The sequence below is a fragment of the Bos indicus genome, chromosome 16 (assembly GCF_029378745.1).
Source record: "Bos indicus isolate NIAB-ARS_2022 breed Sahiwal x Tharparkar chromosome 16, NIAB-ARS_B.indTharparkar_mat_pri_1.0, whole genome shotgun sequence".
NCBI lineage: Eukaryota > Metazoa > Chordata > Mammalia > Artiodactyla > Bovidae > Bos > Bos indicus.
The window spans coordinates 81,428,880-81,450,369 of record NC_091775.1 but is presented as its reverse complement, the minus strand read 5'-3'; the positions used below and the strand labels follow the sequence as shown (position 1 = coordinate 81,450,369).

Genomic DNA, 21,490 nt, shown 5'->3' with positions numbered 1-21,490 from the left:
CCTTGGACTGCAAAGAGATCCAACCAGTCCATCCTAAAGGAAATCTGTCCTGAATATTCATTGGAAGGACTGATGCTGAAGCTGAAACTCCAATACTTTGGCCACCTGATTCAAGGAACTGACTCATTGGAAAAGACCCTGAACCTGGGAAAGATTAAAGACAGTAGGAAAAGGGGAGGACAGAGGATGAGATGGTTGGATGGCATCACCGACCTGACGGACATGAGTTTAAGCAAGCTCCAGGAGTTCGTGATGGACAGGGAGGCCTGGCGTGCTGCAGTCTGTGGGGTTACAAAGAGTCAGACATGACTGAGCGACTGAACTGAACTAATGGCTTTTCTAGTAGTCATATACTGATGTGAGAGTCGGACAATAAAAAAGGCTGAGCGCCGAAGAATTGATATCTTAAAACTGTGGGGTTGAAGACTCTTTAGAGCGTCTTGGACTGCAAAGAGATTAACCCAGTCAATCTTAAAGGAAGTCAACCCTGAATATTCACTGGAAGGACTGATACTGAAGCTGAAGCTCTAATCCTTTGGCCACCTGATGCGAAGAGCCAACTCATTGGAAAAGATTGATGCTGGAAAACTTTGAGGACAGGAGGGGAAGGGGATGATAGAAGATGATGATTGGATGGCATCATCAACTCAATGGACATGAGTTTGAGCAAACTCCGGGAGATGGTGAAGAACAGGGAATCCTAGTGTGGAGCAGTCCATGGGGTCACAAACAGCTGGACACACCTGAACGACTGAACACAGCAAAGGTACAGGATATAATTTACATATCCGCTTAGGCTCCATTACCAACTACAGGTCAAGAACAGTTACAGTGAAAAAGGAGCTCAGGAAAGGGCTAGAGAGAAAAGGAAACTGTTTGCTCTTTTTCACTGTAATATCTGCAGACCTTGTTTTAGGCGCTGTACTCTTACTGGAACTGATTTAAAAGCTTGGAAAGAGTCAGGGAGGGGATTTGGAGAAAGCCTCTGGAGAGGGTCCAGGTTCCGGACCCAGTGCCCCGCTGCGCACCAGTCTGCCAGCACAGTTCCAGGAAGAGCCAGGATTTACCTGCTGCCATCATCCTGGTGGGGACGGAGGGCTTGTGATCCGCAGCCGGCGTTGGGGGGGCCACCGGGAGGTGTGACTGCAGCGGGTGTGGGGGGGCCTGGGGGGTGTGACCCGCAGCCGGCGTTGGGGAGGGGAGGGACGCTGGGAGGTGTGACTGCAGCCGGCGTGGTTGGGGGGGAGCCTGGGAGGTGTGACCGCAGCCGGCGTGGGGGGACCTGGGGGGGGCCTGGGAGGTGTGACCGCAGCCGACGTTGGGGGCCTGGAAGGTGTGACCGCAGCCGGTGTGAGGGGGCCCTGGGGGGTGTGACCGCAGCCGCTCCAGTGGGCGCCGCAACCCCAGCCACCATGCAGCTCTCGGCCCCGGGGCCCCTAAACGGCCGCGCCGCCGCGGCTCTTTGTCTACCTGCTCCGGGCGTTAAAGGGCCCGCCCGCAGCCGGGGCTCGGGACCCGCGGCGGCGACGGGAAATGAGGCTCTATCGCTTTAAGTGCCGCCGGAGCCGCGAGGCGGGCGGGCGGGGGAGGAGGGCGCGGGCCGGGCCGGGTCCCCAGCAGTCCGCGTGGCCGCGCTCAGACCTCGGCGGCCCGCCGGGAGACGCGCTGTTCCTGCTGGGTGCCGGCCGCGGGCCGCGGCGCCGGGAGGATGCTGCAGCTGCCGCCGCCCAGGGCGGGCAGAACCAAGTTTCCCCGCAGGTAAGCGCCCCGGCTCGCGACGCGGCTCCGCGCCGTGGGCTGGGGTCCTCCAGGAGGGCGTCCTGGCCACCCTCGCGGCTCCGATCGGAAGGACGCAGCGCCACCTGGGCCCCTGGCTCCGGAGCGTTTGGCCTGTTGGCCCCGGGGTGGAGGTGAGCGTGCGGAGGGGTTTCGGAAGGGAAGCTGGGCTTGCGTCCCTGGGACCGGTCGGAGTGGGACCGTAGCACGACTGGACCGGACTCGCGGGGCTCCTGCAGTGCGCTGGGACCTGGGCAGTGGGAGGAGGGGAGCTTCGATCCCGGCCCCGGAAGCTCTGGGGGTCCCTTGGGCTCAGGGGAGGTGGTGGAAGTGCGGGCAGAGACCCGAGGTGGGGGCGGGGTTGCACGCGTGACCCCGCAGCGGGCTGGACCCCTCCGGGAGAGGTGAGAGCCGGCCGGGAGATGCGCTCCGGGGGCCCGCTGGGCCCTGGAAGGTGAGGGCGGCAGCCCCGGGACCCCAGCCCACTTGGAAACCACGCTTTTGAGAGAGCTAAGGGGTCCTGCCTCCTGAGGAAGCGTGCTGATGCTGCCTGCTTTTTCTGGGAGCTTCCCAGCCCGCGGACACCTTCCCCTCCTCCGCCTTCCGAGCTGAAGGAAGTTGGAGATTAGAGAGTTGAATGGGAGGCCGACGCCCCTTGCTGGGACCACTCCGCCCCCAGCCCCGCCCTCGGCCCAGATTGTCCTTGGCGACTGCCCCTCCTTCCCCGCGGGTCCCTGCCGGGACCTCCAGGCCGCTCTGCCCACGTAGGCTCCGGGTGGAGCAGACAGGTGGCAAGGCGCGGTCCGGGCGTCTCCAGCGCCCAGAGCCCCTCAGAAGCTTGTCCTGCCCCCTCCACCTGGAGACCCGTGGGGTCCCTTTGCTAAGCTGATCGGTGGGGGCGGGGTGTCATAACGGCAGCCAATTCAGGAACAGAGAAGACTCCAGAGAACAGAGGTCTATTCAGGGACCCGTGAGGATTTCTACTTCTGCCGAGATCCTTGGCTGAGTCCTGAATCTCTGACCCTGAAGAAGGCAGAGGGAGGGTCCCTTCCTAACCCGCCCAGCCTCTGCCCCTGCCTGGTAGCTTTTACCCACTTCAGGTTCACAGGGCTCTGTCTGAGGAAGTTATAATTGCCCTGGTTCTACCCTTAGGTGCCCCGCTGCCCTCCCTATGGCGGAGAAAGTGGAACTCTGTTAGTTGGCCCCAGCATCCTTTCCCTGAACGTGTCTCTCCATCCACTGGCGGCCGGCCTTTTTGCTTGGTGACCGCACAGGTGACATGGGGGTCACCCCATGGTGCCTAGACTTGAGTCCTCCCCGCCCCCTCTGCCCACCTCACCCCCACCCTGGAGACCCAGATTCTGTCCAGTGAGCTCTGTGCTGGAGCCACAGCTGTCCGTGCTCACCTGGCAGGTGGGGCAGGTGGGGCGGGCCCTGTCTGCTGTGGCCACAGAGGTGGAGGAGCAGGTCTAGTTACACCTCTGCCCGCCTGCTGCCTGCTGGGCTATGCCTGGGCTGGCCTGTGGTTTCCTTTTCACCCAAGCCTGAGACTTCCCGGTGGAGGGGGGGTTGTAGCTAGTAGGGAAGGAGAGACGGGATGTCATAAACTGGAGGTCTGTCCGAGAATTGCCAGAGTTCAGACATAAACTTTAACTGCCCTGGCTCTCATCCACTGAGGGAGGCTTGGCCTAGGCCTTGGCTCAGAAAGGGGCCGCTCAGAACCTGACTTGTAATGGTATTTGGTTGGGAACAACAGGCATTGAAGAGACGCTTTCCCTGCAGGCTCTGGGAGCCCTGAAAGAGACAGCTGGGGAGGAGTGGCCCCCCCAGCACCCCACAACCAGCCCCGGGCCTCCCCTCCCAGGTGCCCGTAGTGGCTGCGTCCTGGGGGAGGCTCCTCCGTCGGCCCCATCCTCGCTGTCTCAAGTGTTAGGGTCGCTCCTGGAGACGCCTCTCCTGCCCCGGCAAACCCAAGCTAGAAACCCCGAGTGCAGGTGGTTGTCCCATTCGGCTCTCTTGGACTACCTCCTGGGAGGGACCCTGAGCTGGAGCCGGGGGTCCCTCGGGAATAGGGCCGGCTCACAGAGACCCTGGGGCTGTAGGTGTGGGCCTAGCACAGGGACAGCCCCTGGGAGGGGACGGCAGAGTCAGCAGCTGCGTCCGGTTGAGGGCTTCCAGGGCTGGGCATGCACGCCATGGGCAGGCCACGCGTGCCAGCGGCCCCTTGCCCTGCGGAGCCCTGCCCCCTGCTCGGTGGCAGGAGAGAGCGCAGGGCAGGACGCGCCCATGAGGATGCTGAGTACGGCGGGCACCCGTGCCCACAGCCGAGCCGGCCGCCTCTGCCATGGTCACAGGACGCGCCACAACAAAGCCTGTGCCCGGGTCTCTGTCAACGCCTGCTGGTGTAGTCCCCACAGCAGGTCCTGGAAGAGCCCATTTCACAGATGGAGCAACCGAGCACAGGGAGGGTCAGTGAATGTGCCCACGAGTGCCCTGGGGGCACCTGTGTGGCTCTGCAGCCAACCTTTGAGCCTGCTCCAGGGAGGTGTTCTCACAGACACTAACCCAGGCCCAGGGGACCTGCCACGCCAACACTGCAGAAGCTGAGGACAGTCGTGGCCTCACAAGGTCGAGGACTGGCCGACCACTCACGGGCGTGAGGGGAGAGCCTGGACTCAGTGTGCAGCCCGACTGGGACCCTGGTTCCACTGCTGATCCCTTTGCGGCCTTAGCTGCTTGGCAACTTGCCTCAGTGTCCTCAAGCTCCCAGGGTGTGGGGATGACGGTGAGAGGATGTGAAGGATGGAGTGCTTTCTGGGAAGAGCTTCCCAAAAAAGTGTCTACGTGTATGTGTGTAACCGATGCACTTCACTGTACTCCTGAAAGGAATGCAACGTTGTACATTAGTTATACTCCAGTACAAACTAAAAAACGGGTTACAGGCAAAGAGGAGCAGAGTGCTTTCAGCACGCAGGCTTCACGGGTGATGTCACATAGCCGAAGTCCCTCCTCGTTTCTCCAGGCCGCCCGCTCCCTCGGCATCCTTCCCTGCCATCCTGCTAGGGCCCTGATGAAGGTGCCTGTCGGTGTGACAGACTACACAGCTCTCTGCTTACAGTATGTCTTAGATCTTTACGTAAATTCTTAATGGTCCATCTTTAGACTTCTATCTAGCCCAAAGTCTGTGCTAATTATGGTAGTATATTACACACCCTGTTTTGACAGCAGATTACATAAACCACCTGAAAAAACGCAGGCTTTAAAAACACCAGCTTGTATTTGTTCAGCATCTACAGTGTGATACTTGGGGCCCACAGCGTGCTGGGTGCTGGAGGAATGCAGACCCCCAAGGAGCTGGCACCTCTCCATCTGTTCAGCAGTGTCATGAGCACCCCGGATGCGGGCACAGTGCTGGGAACGGGGGACACAGTGGCGTACAGTCCCTGCCCTCAGCAAGCTTGGAGTCTTGCAGTGCATACAGACAAACGAAAGTCAGCAGACGGGACCTCCCTGGTGGTCCAGTGGTTAAGAAGCAGCCTTGCAGTCCAGGGGGCGTGGGTTAGATCCCTGGGTCGGACGATCCCACGAGCTGCGACAGACAACTCCTGAGCCCGTGCTCTAGGGCCTGTGCTCCGAGACGAGAGACGCCCGTTTGCCACGACAGAGTAGCCCCCAACTTGCAGCAACTAGAGAAAGCCCTGGAGCAGCAACAGAGACCCAGCAGTCAAATAAGTTAATTTTTTAAAATGTCAGCAGACACATATATACGGCATTTAGAATTTCGAGACGTGAGAGGCAGTCGAGCAGGAGGAAGTGGACATACTTGTGGTACCTGGAAGCAGACAGGGCAGGAGGACTTCATGGCAAAGGTGGCATTTTCCTTGGGCCTTGAAGATAAAGTAAGAGTTTTCCAAAGGAACATGAACTCCTCTGAGGAGAGAGGGAGGAGATTCTCCTTGGTGGGAGGCTCTGTGCCCAGACCCACCCTTCCCAGGACGCCCCCCATCACACAGGCTGCTAGTGTGAGACACACAGCTCTGTACTTCCTTGCATGTTCAGCCGCACCAGGAGCCCTGCCTGAAAGCCTCTGATCTAGTAGCACAACCTGCTGTCTCCTCTGGACCGGGTCCAGTGTCACCTCACACCACGTTCATGGCCAGAGGAACAGAGCCCCTCACCCTCCCCTCAAAGCAGAGTCAGGTGATGCTGCCCCTGTGGAGGACGCGGCGCCCATGAGGACTCACTCTGACCTAACTCTCTAGGGATGGCTTGGGAACTTCCTAGAAATACTCAGGTCCTGGACATGCCTGTGATCCGTGAGGACGGGCACACCACTACGGGAAAACACTGAGAAGAAAGAAGGTCGCGGCGCCTCCGCAGACCCGCCGCGAGCGCGCTCGGCAGCCCAGCTGTCCTGTCAGGGCGTCGGGGATGCTTGCTGCGGCCGTGCGCAGACGGGGGCTGCAGCAAGTGCCGCTTCCTCCTAGGCAGACTTTCCTCCAGATGTGTTGCTACCAGGGCCGTTTGAGTAGCAGGGGGGTCATTCAAAAGAGGAGATGGGAGGGAAGCCCTGCATCCGACTTCCCTGCCCTGCATCAAGCTGGGGGCCGCGCTTTTTCCGTGTTTACTCTGCACCATGACCTCGAAAGGCTGATGGTGATGTGACCACTGCGGAGCTGAGGGTGAGTTTGGGGTGAGGGTGGTGGACAGGCGTGCCTATCCCAGGTCGTAAGTTGCTGAAGCAGAAGTTTGGACACAGCTCTGGCTGGTCCCTCTGCCTGTCACACCCTGGGTGAGATGTCCGGTTAAGGAGCTTGGTGTTTTCTGAAAGCTTAAGGATGCCGGGGCTTCCTCAGGGAACGGCCGCTTTCTGTGAACAAGAGCTGCTGATGTACCAGTTCAGCCTCCAGGGAAGCTGCTCTCCAACCTATTTCTACTTTTCCCCCAGCAGTCGTTCATTGCATGATGCTGGCTTTGTCCAACCACAGGTTCCTGCAGACAGGAACTCTTACCCAAAAGTGATGTGTATGTGGAATTAATAATGTTCTTTTGACGATGACAACAAATAGCCAGCAGGGCTGGCTATATAACAGTTTATATAACAGGTCAGATGTGGATAAATCATATTTTTTAAATTTTACTTTATTGAAATACAGTTGATGTGGCAGTGCTGTGTTAGTTTCTGCTACCCAGCAGTTACTCGGTTATGCGTGTGTGTGTTGTTGTCCACGCTCTTCTCCACTGTGGTCCATCACAGGACGTTGACTGCAGCTCTGGAGGGTGAGTGGAGAGGGATGGACTGCGGATTTGAGATTAGCGAACGTGCCGGTGCCCGGTGCGCCGTCACGCGAGCTCTTTAGGGCCAAACGGCTGCATGAAGTAAAGCAAGTCAGTTTTCCACCAGCGCCTGTTGAAACTGCCTCCTGTATGCCAGGCATCGTTGTGATCACTGCAGACAGAACAACAGACAACTTATTTCAGAGCCCATGGCGGTACGATTAACTTGTAATAGAGTGGGATGCTGGCTTCTGACACTGGGATGCCAGTATCTGCAGTGAGAAGCAAGCGGTCAGAAAGAGAAGCGACTCACGGCCACCGGGAAGCAGCCATCAGGAGGGCAGTGGGCGTGGTGGGCTGGTGCGCGTCGTCGCCCTCTGCATGTGGCCCTTCCTTCCTGTTGACTGTTCGGTGTGTGTTCCGTGCCCGTACTCCATACGGTTTCTCCCTTTGAGTTCCTCTCTTTCACTTCCACTTTTTCACAAACATCCGCAACTTCCAGGCTCTGAGTTCCCAGCTCAATGTCCATTCCTGCTGCTCCTGAGAGTTGGTCCCAGAGGCATTGTTCTCCAAGAACTCAGCTCCCACGGAGGCCTGGGAGAGGGGTTCCCTCGAAGGTGGGCTTCGTGCTTAGTAACTTTGCCTTTCGGGCCAGCCTCGAGCAGCTGTTGGGGAGGACTTCTGAATAACCTCTTCCTGCAAAGATGGCTCCTCTGGATGAGGAAAGCCCATAAAGATCACTCTTCTCAGGGCTTGAATGTGTTTTAGAATTACCTTCAAAGTATAGAGAGCTGTATGTTAATTGATGAATTTCCCTGCATTTTGCTTGGTCCACTGTTAACAGGCCAGCTCCTATAAACGGACTGAGAGAGGGAATGTATAATGAGACCAGTCTCCTCCAGTGCTTTATGGAAATCCCCTTCATCCTCCACGAGGCACCTCATGTTGGCATTATCTTCCAAGTGCTTGTGTCCGGCAGTCTCTGCATAGAAAGCCTGGCCACAGCTGTGGCCCCAGAGGATGTGCAGGCCTGGGGTGTATGGGAGGGGAGGGGAGTTCTGCTCCCTCAGCAGGGACCCTCAGGGCATTGACCAAGTTCTGCCACCCAGGCCTTGGGGAGAGCATGCAGGGGCTGCTGGCTGGACGTGCAGTAACTCTGGATCTGTCCCGCGTCGGAGCAGAAGGGAAGGAATAACAGGATGTTTTCGTTCTGTCTGTCGCCTGAAGGCTCCTTCTCCAGAAGTACAAGCCGGTTTGATTTTAACTTCTCTTTTACTTTCAGTCTTCCTTCTTTCAACTTCTTTAAGGATTATGCAGAAAGCCCCAGACTGGTCAGAAAGCCTCAAAGCAGAGATTGCAACTCCAAGTTGCCCAAGAAAAGCATGTTAATACCCAAAGTCATTTCATAGCCAGTCATTTCCTGTGTTCTCAAGACTGTTATTTTTTCCTAAGATATGTATCTTTAGAGAACAAAAACTGCTCTCCCTCTTGACCTGGGGGAGATGAGGTGGCAGGAGGCGTGATGGAGGAACGGGTACGTGTATGTTCTGTACCCAGACAGTGTTGGAGAACAGTTTCGATGCTGAAGTGAAGAGATGAAGTACCCGAAAATCGAAAGTTGGCTTTGCCACTGACTTGCTCTGGAACCTAGGGTGAAACTCCCCCTTCTAGTTTCCCTTCTTTGAAGGAGAAGCAGGGCCACTGCAATGGAGAGGCAGACGGGAGAGGGTTCGGAGGGAATGGGGTGTTTCAGTGGAGAGTGGTGCCTTGAGAATTTGTTCCAGAATGATGGCAGTCAGCCTCAAAGAATCATCCTCAAAGGTGTTGAATGCTATAACCAGTTCCCAAAGTGGCTGGGTACGTATATTTGCAAAATACTGTGGATACTTCGATACCTGGTTCTCTAAGAGCCGTGTGGAGCACTTGCCTTTCAGAGCTGTGTGCTCGCTCCCTCTGGCGTTTCCAGGTGAGGGTTTGAGAAGTTTAAACCTTCTCAGTTTCCTGTTGTTTTTCCCTCCACTCGTCCTTCGTCCTTGAGCGGGCAGCCTGCCGTGCCTGGGGCAGGGAGCGCATGTCTCTTTACCTTGCCTCAACACCTGCCTGTGGTTCGTTTCTCTGAACTAAGATCTTTACTTCATCTCCTTACTGAATAAGAATTAAGATTCCTTTTCTTTTCATTCTTTTTGCTCAGGGCTTTGTCACAGGTGAGCGATGGGCTTACTCTCACACGCATGGCAGACTCCCTAAAAACTTGAGTCTTTGACTTGCATTAGCTGGGTTTTCCTCTGAGACTGACCTTTGACCTGCCCACACAATGTGGTATTCAGCTGTCCTGCTCTCTGAAGTGAAAATCTTCAGAACCCTCAACAAAGATGCTTCACTGAGAGTAAGCAGCCCGTGAACTAAATGGCTCTTGATAAGAAGGCGCTTAATTTGGAGATAAAGGCGAGACATGTATAAAAACCACAGTGCCCACCGCGGCAGATCACTGGCCCCTCGTGGTGGGGGCGACAGCTCAGCCCCCTTAAGACCTCGATTAAAGAGACAAGTGAGCTTTCTAGTCAGTGCGGCTTCTGGATGCTCGGATTTCTTTGGACAAACCTGCCCAGTCCTCCCTGGGAGGATTAAGACTGGAGAATCTTAGTGAGGGGACGAGATGCCGTCAGAACGCATGAATCTGGAGGGCCTCTCAGGAGGACTTCTTTTAAATCCTGAACAAGTGCTGGTTTTCAAGGACGAAAGCAGCAACAGGCTGGCAAGCAGACGACGAGGGTTCCAGGCATCACCTCAGACCAAGTGCGGGAAAGGAACAGGTTATAGCTCGCCTTTTTCCCCTTCTTGCTCTCTAGGAATGTAAGGAAACACTGAGCAACAGGCCTTGGGTGCTTAACTGTGAGGTTGGTTGAGGAGAAGGAGACAGAGTGGCGAGGTAGGGAAAAGTTAGGGTTTGGTCAACACAAGAAAATAATTTCCAAGGACTGTGTCTGGAGTCCTTGCCTGCCAGTTGTATGCAGACGCCCAGATTGCCCTGGTGTGCGGAAACTTCTCTCGTGTCTACCTCACAGACGCCGCTTTCCCTAGTGTGAGGAAACTTTCCTCGTGTCTACCTCACAGTGGTAACTTGCAGATTTTTCCCCCATGAAGCTTTTATTTTTGGAAACCACTGTAATTTACATGTTGGGACCTATTATTAACTGCTCATTTTATGCTCTTATTGGAAATCTTTACATGAGGAAAGAATGCACGGGTTGTTGGGGGAGGGGGGGGGCTCAAGTTAAAAGCTACCTTGCCTAGCATCCCAGACCTGGGGTCTGAGAACAGATTAGAGACCCATATGGCCTCAGGCAAAGAAAGCTCTCTGGTCGCCCGCCCAGGACTCTTTTCCCAGATGAAAGGCCCTCACGGATTTAAGAGGTGGCTGTTTCGAGGGAGAAGACTGTGTCTTTGGGAGCCACAGTGCTGTAAGTACTGCAGTCCGCTTCGAGGACACGTTGATGAGGGACTACACGGCGTGTTTCATAAATAGAGAAAGCGGAAGCTATTGCACTGTGTTACATTCCAGCCCCTAACTGGGTGATTGGAAAAGGCCCGCGTTTAATCAAATTCCAGCACGTGGTGTCTGACAGGAAGACCTGGTGGCCTCCAGCTTGAGCACTGCCTGGGATTGGAGAGAAGCGCCCTCCATGGGACCTCGCTCAGGGACGCCTCAGCTCAAATGCCGAGCGCTCTTAGCCGGAAGGGGCCTCCCGCCCCCATGGCGGGGCATCCACTTAGGGTGTGCTTGGAAGACATCTGAACAGCGCTGCGTGCAACTTCCTTGCGGATTCTGCTCCTGACTCATTTTCGATCTGTCCTGGGAAGACTCCACATAGGATGGCTTTTTGGAAGCAGGGCTACGTAAGTGTTGGCCTCTGGTGGGTGAATGTAGGGGATTGTTGTGAAACCGAAGACGCTCCCAGAGACAAGAAGTCAGGAAAGTGAGCACCACAGGGACACACCCAGAAGGGAGACAGGCCTCCCCGTAAGCAGACCAATCAGCAGCCGCCATGCCATTGACAGACAGGGCAGGTCGCTGTGGATGTGGCGTTAGTGGCTGGCTGGTCGACCTGGTCTTGGTGGGGAGTACGTGACTTGGTCCTGGGGCCACACGGACGCGGGAAGACTCTGTGGACCCCCAGTTAGGGCTCTGCCACTCCAGGGCCACACTGAAGGCAGGTGTGCCCACTGTGTCCACCATGGGCCTTACCCAGCATCCTGGCCATCACCGTCAGGGGTATTTTAATTTCGCCTGTCACCACCGAGAGTCCTTTGCCCACTGCCACTCCGGAGACTGGACTTCACACTCAGGCCACGTGGGCTCCTGATGAATCCTACGTGGAAGGAGGTGGACAGGGCTCCGGAAAGCCCACCCACCCAGGCTAAGGCATCTGAGTCATCGGGAGCTGCCTGCATCCTCCCAGCCCCATGCCACAGACTTGCAGGGGCACGCTGTCCACTGGCCTGTGCTAAGGTAGCTGGTGTGCGCTCGTGGAAGGGCCTGTGGGGCTGGCTGCCCTGCCTTGTGCTCAAGCCCTCATAAGCCCTCATCCAGTTACTGAGAAGCAGACCACTCTCGGGAGTCTTCTGTTTGAGTCTTCAGGCCTTTTGAGGTCCAGGACCAACCCCATGTCTTCATGATTCTCCATTCCAGACCTCAGTTTGAGGTGCGGTGTTAAATCAGTAGAGCAGACACAGGTTGCCTTTGACCTGGAGACCGTCTTTTTTGTAGAAGTCCCCTGGAGGTTTGTAAGTGATCATTGCCCTCCAGCAGAACACCCTGTTCCAGCAGAACATTTAGAAAGCTGCCAAACCACACCCTGCAGAGTGACACACCAGAGAGCTCCCTGTGATCTGAGCAAATGTCCAATTTAGCTTTGCTAGCTCTATCTACCACCCCTAACTAGAGCTGTCCCCCTCCTGATGGGAGTATTTCTATTCCACTCAGTGGTTAATGACAGGTCTTTTAGTCATATCTTGACGCTAAGGGAGGCTGTGGGACCATGGGCAGGCTTGTAACCTTGAGAGTGAAAGTGTTAGTCGCTCAGTCGTGTCTGACTGTATGTGATCCCATAGACTGTAGCCCGCCAGGCTCCTCTGTCCATAGAATTCTCCAGGCAAGATACAGGAGTGGGTAGCCATTCCCTTCTCCAGGTCTTAAATCTTAAGTTTCCCCTCTCTTACAGGTAAAATGGAAATAATATTCTAGTCCAGGCTGATATGAATATTAAATGAGGTTGTGCATGTATGTAAGTGCCCAGGACAGTGCTTAGATGCATATTTAAATACTGGACATACGGTAACTTGTTTTCACAATCTGGTGATGTTCACAAGAAAACTAAGGTTAGAATATATGCATGGATTAGCACAAATCCATCTCAACTAGAAAACAATGTATAAGGCATGCCCTTCTGACGAAAGCAGGTGCCGTGGATCTGGAGGAAAGCAGCGTGCTAAAGACAGCTTTTACCTGTGAGCGCTTAGGAGTTGCTATTTGGATATCCACAGTACACTGGGTGGTGGGAAAGTGGTGAGCCTGCTTAGTTGTGAGCAAGGTTATAGACAGCCGAATGAGTGAGCTTGGTGACTTCTCTGACTCTGCAGACAGAAGGGGACCATCACGCTGGGCTCCAGCGTTTCTGGTGTTGGGTGGCATGATGGTCAGTAGCATCATTTAAGGATGTCTTCCAGAAAGCCTCGCATCTTCAGTACAGCTGCAGACCTTGCTCTGGTCAAGTGTGGGGCATTGCTGCACGTGTGTCCAGCAGTGAAGAGTCCTGCTGGTCCTGTCTGCCAGGTGGGCACAAGTCGAAACTCCTATTGGGTCAGACCCTGGCTGCCTGCTGAGTAAGTGAGCAGCAACTTTGCATGAGGCAGCCTGACTCACACGTGGACTGCTTTGCTACAACGGAAATCTTTTACCGTTAAAACCACACAGATAAACGTTCAGTTATGAAGCATGCCCTTAAATTCTCCTACCTTCTCATGACCATTTCTTCTGAAATAATGATACCAGGGTGGCAACAGAGGCATCCGATGAGCTCTCCCAGGAGCAACTTGAGAAGCCTCACTGGCAATGCACTGACTCTGCTTCGAGGCCTCAGCTGCTAATTCTTTGTGGAGAGAGCTGTTACCACCCTGGACTCCTGCAGCTCTGGCCACTGCCAGCATGGATGACCGACATTTTTATTTTGGAATTTAAGTGAGGATATGACATTAAGATGAGTTGCGGGCATTACAGGTGTGAGAAAATCCAGCCAGAGCCACTTAAAACTGCAGGTGGCCTAAATGGGCGAGATCCAAGTGCTTCTGGAGCCTGGAAAGCAGCTTCGCCTTTACCACCCAGCCGAGACGTTTCTTCCTTGAATTCAGTGAAGGGACAGCAGTTTCTGTGACCATGCATCTGACCTGCTCTAGAGTGACCTGCCTCGTCCACGGCCAGCTGTCGGCGGGACTCCTCCCCGGGGGTCTCAGGAGGGTGCCAGCTCCTGACAGGTGCTCATCGTCTGCCCTGGGTTGATTTCTCCGTGCTCCTCCTGGAAAGGAAGGCCAATCACGGACTCAGGTGACATCGCCTGTGTGTGCCCCAAAGGCCGCCATGCTGTCACCAGCTTCATGGTTATCCTGAGCTGATCCTCTTGGTGGGCGTGAAGGGCCCTCAGCTGTCTGACCACACCCTCCCAGGGGTCCGGCAGGACACGTGCACGCAGGCAGGCGCAGGGAGGTTTCTCTCAGGCCCCAGTTGGGAGCGTGTGCTTGCCGTGCTCCGCTGGCTTTCCGAATGAGTGTTCCTCGTCATGCTCCTCTTCGGCGGATGAAACGCGGACACCGTTAGGGAGACAGGTGGTGCGTTGCCTTCTGTTTCGAGTCAGGATTTTTAAGTGGATGAGGAGACTCAGTGACCAGAAAAATGATCTCCTTGGTTTTTATGTGGAAATACTAGGAGGAAATTGGAAAGTGGGCTTTTATTATCTAATAGAGGAAAAGAGAAGAAAGATGATAATGGAAGGCCAGGGATTCTGAGGTAAGAAGGTTGGATGTGACACAGGGTGGTCAGAAGAGGGGTGTGACTCATTCAAAGGGACGGCAGGCCCACGCGGGACTGTGGGAGGCCAGGCCCCGCCCAGCCGGGTGCTCGCGTCTATGAGAGCGGAGGGTGTCCCGGTTGCACTGCCTTCACCTCTTCCAATGCCCGCCCTGCGCTCCTAGGCTGCTTTCCATCTGGAGACAGGACCCCTCTGTTGCCGTGACCCTAACCAGGGAGAGGGACGTCCCAGTCTGCCCACCCCTGGGGCAAGGCCTGTGCTTCTCACTAGAAAAGGCTTTGCTTCTGCCAGCCTCACATCATCCACTCTTAAACTACAAATGTGTTTGAATTCATCTCGTCCTGTTTTCAGGCAGTGCCTCCTTCTGGTGGGGGATTAATGGTGAAGGGCAGGCCCGCCTAGAGCTTCCTCTTTTCTTTCTCTCTTCCTCTCCTGCCTCCTCCCTCCACCCCCTTACCTTTTATTTTCCTGTGTCAAAAGGAGCCAGTAACGTTGCTGGTAGGAAAATCTTGTTTTGACTTGTAAACCCAGCAGGTTGGAGCAGAAAGGCACTGAAAGGGAGTAAAAGTAGAGGTCTTTTTTAGTCTAGAGTTGCTTTTTGGTCCAAGACTTGCCAGCTGAAGAGTTATTTTCCTTTTTGCTCTGGTTTCTTCTAGCCTAGTGGTCAGCAGACTTTGGCCTTCTGGGCCAAATCTGGTCCACCGCCTGTTTTGGTTTGGCCCACAAAGCAAAGAATGGTTTCCACATTTTTAAGTGATGTGAAAGGGAAAACTAAAAAGAAGAAGATTTTGTGACACCTGAAAGTCAAATGAAGTTTGAGTTTCATTTCCTTACTGTCTGTGGCTGCCTTCCTGCTCCAGGGGCAGAGCTGAGAGGCCGCCATAGAACGTGGCCATCAAAGGCTAACATGATGACCGGTTCTTTACAGGAAAAACTCGGCCAAGTCCTGCTCTAGGCACTTGAAGCGTCCCGACTTTTCAGAGTGCCGTCAGTTGTCTCTTAATTCCTTATTGGTTTAAAGACGGTGCGGAAGTGCAAGAAGGACCGTACGGCGTCCCTCCCGTCAGCCAGCGGTTTGGGAGTTGGGTGAGGCCGTCCTGACAAGAGCCTCCGGAAGAGCCAGGGGTGTGGGGAGGAAGCGGGAAGTGTCTCCTGAAACGTCAGTGCTAACAGCATCTTCATCCCTTTCCAAAAGTCTGTGAAACGGGACGTCTGTGTCGACTTTAGGAAGCAAAGGGGCCATGGGTCCCAGACAGCACGCTGTCGACTGTTCCTCTTGACAAAGACACGAACACTCAGGCTGGGATCGCTCTTAACACTTGGCACCCTAATTTTGCGACGCGTTAGTTCTTGTCAAGATTTTCTTTGTCCAAGTTAGGAATCAAAATTATTTTCCCAGATGTTCAACTTTCAAAACATCCTGCTGGGAGGTGCTGGATGACTTGTTTATACCTGGGGAGATTGAGGCCCAGGGGACTCAGCTGCAGGACCGAGTGCCGAGGGAACGGCCCCCGCGCTGCCCTGCATCCTCCGGAGGCGGGCAGGCTGTGTCCCGCAGGGTTCTCCCTGTCTTCAAATTCCCAGTTACGTTTCACTCTGTAAAGCATTTGATTTCTTCACTCTGAAAAATAGGGAAGTGCCTTGTTTCACTCCTACCTCTGAGAAAGTAGGAATCTCTGAAACAGGAGAGAACCCCATCGGGCTTCGGCCAGCCGAGTCAGCATTCCTCACCCGCAGTTGGTCCTAATTAGAGAGACTCCCATTCAACAGCTCCACGTTCGGCTGTTTCCTGTGCTCTGGCCCCGCCAGCTGACACGGCAAAGCTATAAGCCACACCTCGGAAACCCTCGCTCATTCCTCCCCGTCCTCTCCCTTCTCTGTCTCGCCCACCACCCTGCAATTATCCTTTCCCACATGGAGATGCCAGTGAGATACACTGATTCCTCTAATCCAGTTGTAGCCATTCTGTTCCAAAAAGTGCTGGCCAAGCTGTTTGCAGGGCTGAGTGACCACGTATGGTGTCGTTAGTGGAGCACACACAAAACCTGGTTTCATCATAAGAACATGGGTTTTCTCCAGCAGGACACCCCTGCCAAGTCAGAGCAGCAGCCACTGCTCACTCCTGCCTCCTCGCCCCTCCCAGCCCGCACCTTCTGCTGAGCCCGCTGATGGCCCTGGGTGCTTTATGGGATCTGTAATGACCTGTGGCGTCACAGTCAAAAACCTCATGTTAATAAACCGCTGAATTGAAATCTGCCTGGACCCTGGAGGTGGTCAGGCTGCAATGTTCTCATGTATGAGTACAGAATCAGCTAACTGTACCAAAATACCGAAGGCTGGGAGGCTAAACAATAGAAATCAATTCTCGCACAGTCTGGGAGGCTGGGATTCTAAAATCAGGGTGCTTGGTTTCTGGTGAGACCTGTCTTCTGGCCAAGTCAAGGTCCTCGCATGGCGGGTCCTCCTCCTTAAAAGATTAAGTAATCAGTCTTGTTGGATCAGGGCCCCACCCCCCTGAGCTCACTTAACCTTAATGACCTCCCTAGAGGTCCTAGCTCCAAATATAATCACTGGGGGTTATGGCCTCAACTTAAGGATGTGGGGGGACACATTTCAGTCTGTAACAGTGGTCTAAGTGGGAGAAACTGTCTTAACCTCAGGGCAGAGATTAAATGCCAGGACCAAGAAGGCCATGCTTGAAGCAGGGTGTTAGGAGGCAAGATGATAATTTAAAAGAACTTTTCTCTGAGTCACAGACATTTGAGACTCCGAAGGTGTGATCAGACACTCGAAAATTGCACATATGCACAGAACTTTCTACGTTGCCCGCAGGCTGATCAGGAGTACCCGTCCTCTAGACCGGTTAAGGACTCGGAGCCCGCGGGATGATTCTCTAAATCATTCTTTTGCCAGTGAGCCAGTCTCCCTCCAGATTCGGACACAAGCTGTATCTTGACCTGGCGGGGTTCTGCTGAGGCTGGGGGTGGCCGTATCCCTCTGCCGTAACCCTTCCGGGAGAGGGGAGGAGGCCGCGCTGGGCGGTGACTGTGGTCGACTCTGGCAGGGGAAAGGTGCAGGGAGCTAGGACGGGGATGAGTCCAGGAGGGCGCCGTTCACGCTCTCGGTGGCCGAGCAGCCTGTGTGTTTATAGCAGCCCCTCCAGATGCCCAAGTGGAAACTAGGAGCTGAGCCGCTTGACAGACAGAGGCGGCAGTGGAAATGGTGATTCCTCAACTCAGTGGGATAATCGAAGTACAGGAGGGCATGGCGTCTGATTTTCTTGACTTTCACTTGAGTTGGGGGTGACCTCCAGGAACACTCCCTGAATCTGTGGTGTTCATCTTTGTAATCTTCCAGGCTGGGTTTGAGTAAGAATTCATCACCGAGGGGTTGCCCCAGATCTCACAGAGTAACGGGCTCCAAAACAGTGCTGTGGGATCTGCAGAGATTAAATGTGAATGTCAGGGTCCCCAGCCCATTCACAAAATTAGCCTCAGCATCTGAGACCTGGACAAAATTCAGTGGATCTGCAGTCCAGGAAGTGTCTGTAACAAGTTGCTGAAGCCCTCAGTTTTCTTAGGGACGGGGTGAGGGGTATGAGCTCACTGCCATATACTAAGGGGGCCAAATAAATTCCCCTAATTGTACACATCCTCCTGTTTCCTATTGGACTCTGGTCACCAGGTCCTCAGAGTTCCTTCTGCTGGTGAGCTTTACCCTTAGCCTTGGCAGACCCCTAGCATGAGACGTTTACTTTGGCTTTTTCTCTGCCCCGCCCCCTCTTCCTCTAAATCTCTCTGCAGTTCGTCCTTGGCCAGACCCGGCTGCCTCGCTGTGGCCTCAGCCAAACCACAGACATGTAGTGAAGCTGCGCTCGGCCTGCCCTGCAGAGCTGAGGCCACGCGGGGTGGCGCGAGCTTGGCGGCGCCTGAGCAGAATGCCGGTCTCTGTGTGGCCCCGGTCGTTTCAGAACTGAGCCTCACTCAGGTGCGCAGCCCTCCTGAGACTCCTCCATCGCCGCGCCTTCTCTCTGGCCCCGCCGTGTCATTTGTTCGCTTTAACCTCTCGGACGCTCAGGACCGCGGCCAGTCATTCAGGGTAAGTGTCCAGTGCTTCTGCCACATCTGGTGCTGTCCGGGGAAGGGTCAGCTGGCACTGACCTGCAGCCACAGCCTCAGTCGATGAACCCCGCCTCTTCCAGGTGGACAGTCTGTCAACCGAAAGTTTCCTCCAAGACACAGCTTCCAGAAGCGGTGCGAGCCACATCTGTCACTTTAAACTCCCTAGTACACACGTTTTTAAAAAGTGAAACAGGTGGACTTAATTACAATAACAAGGTTTATTTAATCCACTATATCTAAAAATATTATCATTTAAGTATTAATGTGAAGTTATTAGTAAGATACAGAGCATTCTCTTTTCATACAAAGTCTTTGGACTCTGGTACTAAATGTGAAACCTTACCACACATCTCAGTTTGGACCGGCCATGTTTCAGGAATTCGGTGTATGGATGTGCTTGGCCAGTGGCTGCCCTGTTACACGGACCTACGAGGGGCTGGGCTTCCCAGGTGGCTCAGTGGTAAAACACCCACCTGCCAGTGCAGGAGAGTCAGGAAGATCCCCTGGAGGAGGAAATGGCAACCCGCTCCTGTATTCTTGCCTAGGAAATCCCATGGACAGAGGAGTCTGGCGGGCTACAGTCCATGGGGTCGCAAGAGAGTCAGACATAACTTAGTAACTAAACAACAGGAGTTGACTGCCTGGTAACCAAGGGGACAGAGAGGGAGCCTCACCAGCCAGCTGTGAGGTCAGGACCCATCATCGAGCTGGGAGCGAGCTCCAGGAAGGCCTGGCTGCCATCTGAGCTGCTCACCTTCCTGCAAGGGCCTGGAGGCCCACGAAGGGCAGGGCCTCCTGAAGTGTGCACTGGGGGGATCCAAGACGCTCTGCGGCACCAGGCGCGGCCTCAGGCAGCACAGGCCGCCACCCCTGCTGTCTGACGCAGATCCGGAACCCAGCGTTTTCCTGCTTGAAGAGTTCAGGGACTTCCCTGGTGGTCCAGTGGTTAAGACTGCACCTCCAGTCAGGGGCTGCGGATTCACACCCATCGGGGAGCTAGGATCCCAGGAGCCTGCAGCCAGAGGAGACCAGACACATGAAACGGAGCAACACTGTAACAAATTCGATGAAGACTTAAAAACAGTCCACATCAACAAAACAAAAATACTGAAAAAAAAAAAGCACCCTTTCCCCAGTTCTGCAACAAACAGGCGCTGCCCCACCTGCCCAGGGAGGAGGGAAGCAGGCGCCCCGTGGTCAGCTGTCTCCCACCACAGCAGCGGCAGCCTCTCAGGGCTCGGTCGTCACGTTCCGTCCTAGACGGTTAGCAGGGAGGCCGTGGCTGTCTTCAGACCTAGTGCGAGGGCGGGGAGGACAGAGTGATTTGGAGGCTCTTTCCGTGTGTGGTTCTGACTCAGGCTGGTCCTGACCAAGCCCTGTCCACCTTTCCAGCCCCCTGAAGTAGAGCAGTTTGAGCTGCAGGGCCGCCGCGCCATCCGGGCGCCTCGTCTAAAGCTCCTGTGCCAGTGCGATGTTCCCTTTGTCTTGACCCCCAGCCGCGCCGGCCCGTCACAGGAGCCGCTGTCCTCACCTTGGCATTCAGGTTGGGCTCTGCCCCAGGCCTGATTCACGCTGATTCACCTCCGCTCGCTGCTGCCTGTTTAGTGGCCTGGCCCTGCAAGGGGTTGAATCACAGGTCCCGAGTTGGTGACTCTCCCCCGGGGCCCACCTGACGTCTGTGGGTTCACAGAGCACAGCCACCCTTGCGGGTTCAGTGCTGGGCCCGGGAAGCCTCCCATGTCTGACTCGGGCTGCTTTTCATGACGTTTCCTGAAGGCTTTCCACTCTGTGGTCAGAGGGCCTCCTGCTGTCCTGGAGCGAGTTTCCGCTCAGACCAGAGCGATACCAGATGGAGACCAGGAGGGCCTGGGCATCTGCGGGGGCTGTAACCCCAGGCTTCAGCTCCGTAAACTCTCCCTGGGAGCAGCGTGTGCTCAGCCGCTCAGTTGTGCCGCACTGTGTCCCAGGGGCCCCCTCGGGGCGCAGAGCGCAGCTGCGAATGCTTCCGGCTTGTTGTCTGCCTGATGCTACCCTCAGAGTCAGCTGTTGTTTAGTCGCTCAGTCGTGTCCAGCTCTTTGCGACCCCGTAGACTGTAGCCTGCTAGGCGCCTCTGTCTGTGGGACTTTCCTGGCAAGAATGCTCGAGTGGGTTGCCATTCCCTTCTCCGGGGGATCTTCCCAACCCAGGGATTGAACCCACGTCTCCTGCATTAAAAGCTAATTCCTTACCACCGAGCCTCTGGGAAAGCCCCATCTGGGAGTAAAAATGATTCCGCAAGAAGAAAACGATCAGCCTAGCCCTTACACCAGTCTGTTGTGTCTTGGATATTTCTCAGGAAAAAATAAGATTTTGTGTACAGAGCTCTTATCCATAAAGTGGTAAATAACCAGAGAAACGTGGTTTCATCAGGCACATATATTCTGGGTTCAGTGTCAGGCCTGATTTCCAAAGACCGTGCTGGACAAGGGAGACCTGAGGATCTGTCCTGTGCATCGCCGGCCCCCCGGCCCATCCTACCACCAGCCCACGCCCTTGGCCTCTGGCCCCTGCAGGCGCCCTCGGCCACTGAGCTCTGCAGGCGACGTCTGGGAGGGGCCACAACCCCAGCCAAGAGCTCTGTGAGCGCTGGTGCAGATCCCAGAGGGTACGCCCGCCCCAGCCTGCAGACAAACAAGGCAGCGTCCAGTTGCTCCACTCCCTCCGCGGCTGTGTTCTCCTCCCACAGAGGAGATGGGTGCACCCACACAAGCCCAGGGCCGCCACACTCACAGCCTAGATGGAAGGCTTAGCGATTTACTGACGGGAACGGTGCAGAGTGGCCGTACACCGCCACTTCCACCCAATGGTAGGAAGCTGGAGAAGTAACAATTATGATCTAGAAAAGAAAAACATAAGTGTCTAAGGATACAGAGTGTTCTAACTGAACTAAGTTTCAGGGGAGCGAGAGTGCTTGGCGGCTCTTATCCGAGGGGCCCAGTGGGAGGGGGGTCAACCTACCAGTGACGCAGAAAAGGAGATAATTGGACTCCGTACAAACTTCTGGAGGCTACATGTGAACTGACTACAAGGAGACACAGTCACAGAGCAAGTACAATCCCGGCCAGCCCCAGTTCTTTCCCACGACACCTTCCCTGGGCACACACGGGCCACAAGCCAGTGACCAAGGGCAGGGTAGAGAGACAGGGCAGACGGCCCTTCCCGGCCAGGGTGCACAGAGCAGTCACCCAGTGCCC

The 21,490-nt window shown here is 55.2% G+C and overlaps 1 protein-coding gene and 1 long non-coding RNA gene across 9 annotated transcripts in view; one reads left to right on the top strand and one right to left on the bottom strand.

The window, feature by feature from the left end:
- NAV1 (neuron navigator 1) overlaps positions 1 to 21,490 on the top strand; it is a 201,751-nt gene that overhangs the window by 142,061 nt on the left and 38,200 nt on the right. Inside the window, exon 1 of one of the 8 annotated variants that reach the window (XM_070768821.1) lies at positions 1,628 to 1,758. The exons of the other annotated variants lie outside the window; for them this stretch is intronic. Coding sequence (XP_070624922.1) covers positions 1,709 to 1,758 — 50 coding nt within the window. The 5' untranslated portion in view covers positions 1,628 to 1,708. Of the gene's footprint in view, positions 1 to 1,627; positions 1,759 to 21,490 lie in introns of those variants that run through there. 8 annotated transcript variants of the gene reach the window in all.
- LOC139176501 (uncharacterized) lies at positions 18,370 to 20,268 on the bottom strand. Its single transcript, XR_011560996.1, has 3 exons — positions 19,788 to 20,268; positions 19,420 to 19,550; positions 18,370 to 19,268 (listed from the first exon to the last, which is right to left on the bottom strand). It is a non-coding gene; the product is annotated as an uncharacterized lncRNA (long non-coding RNA).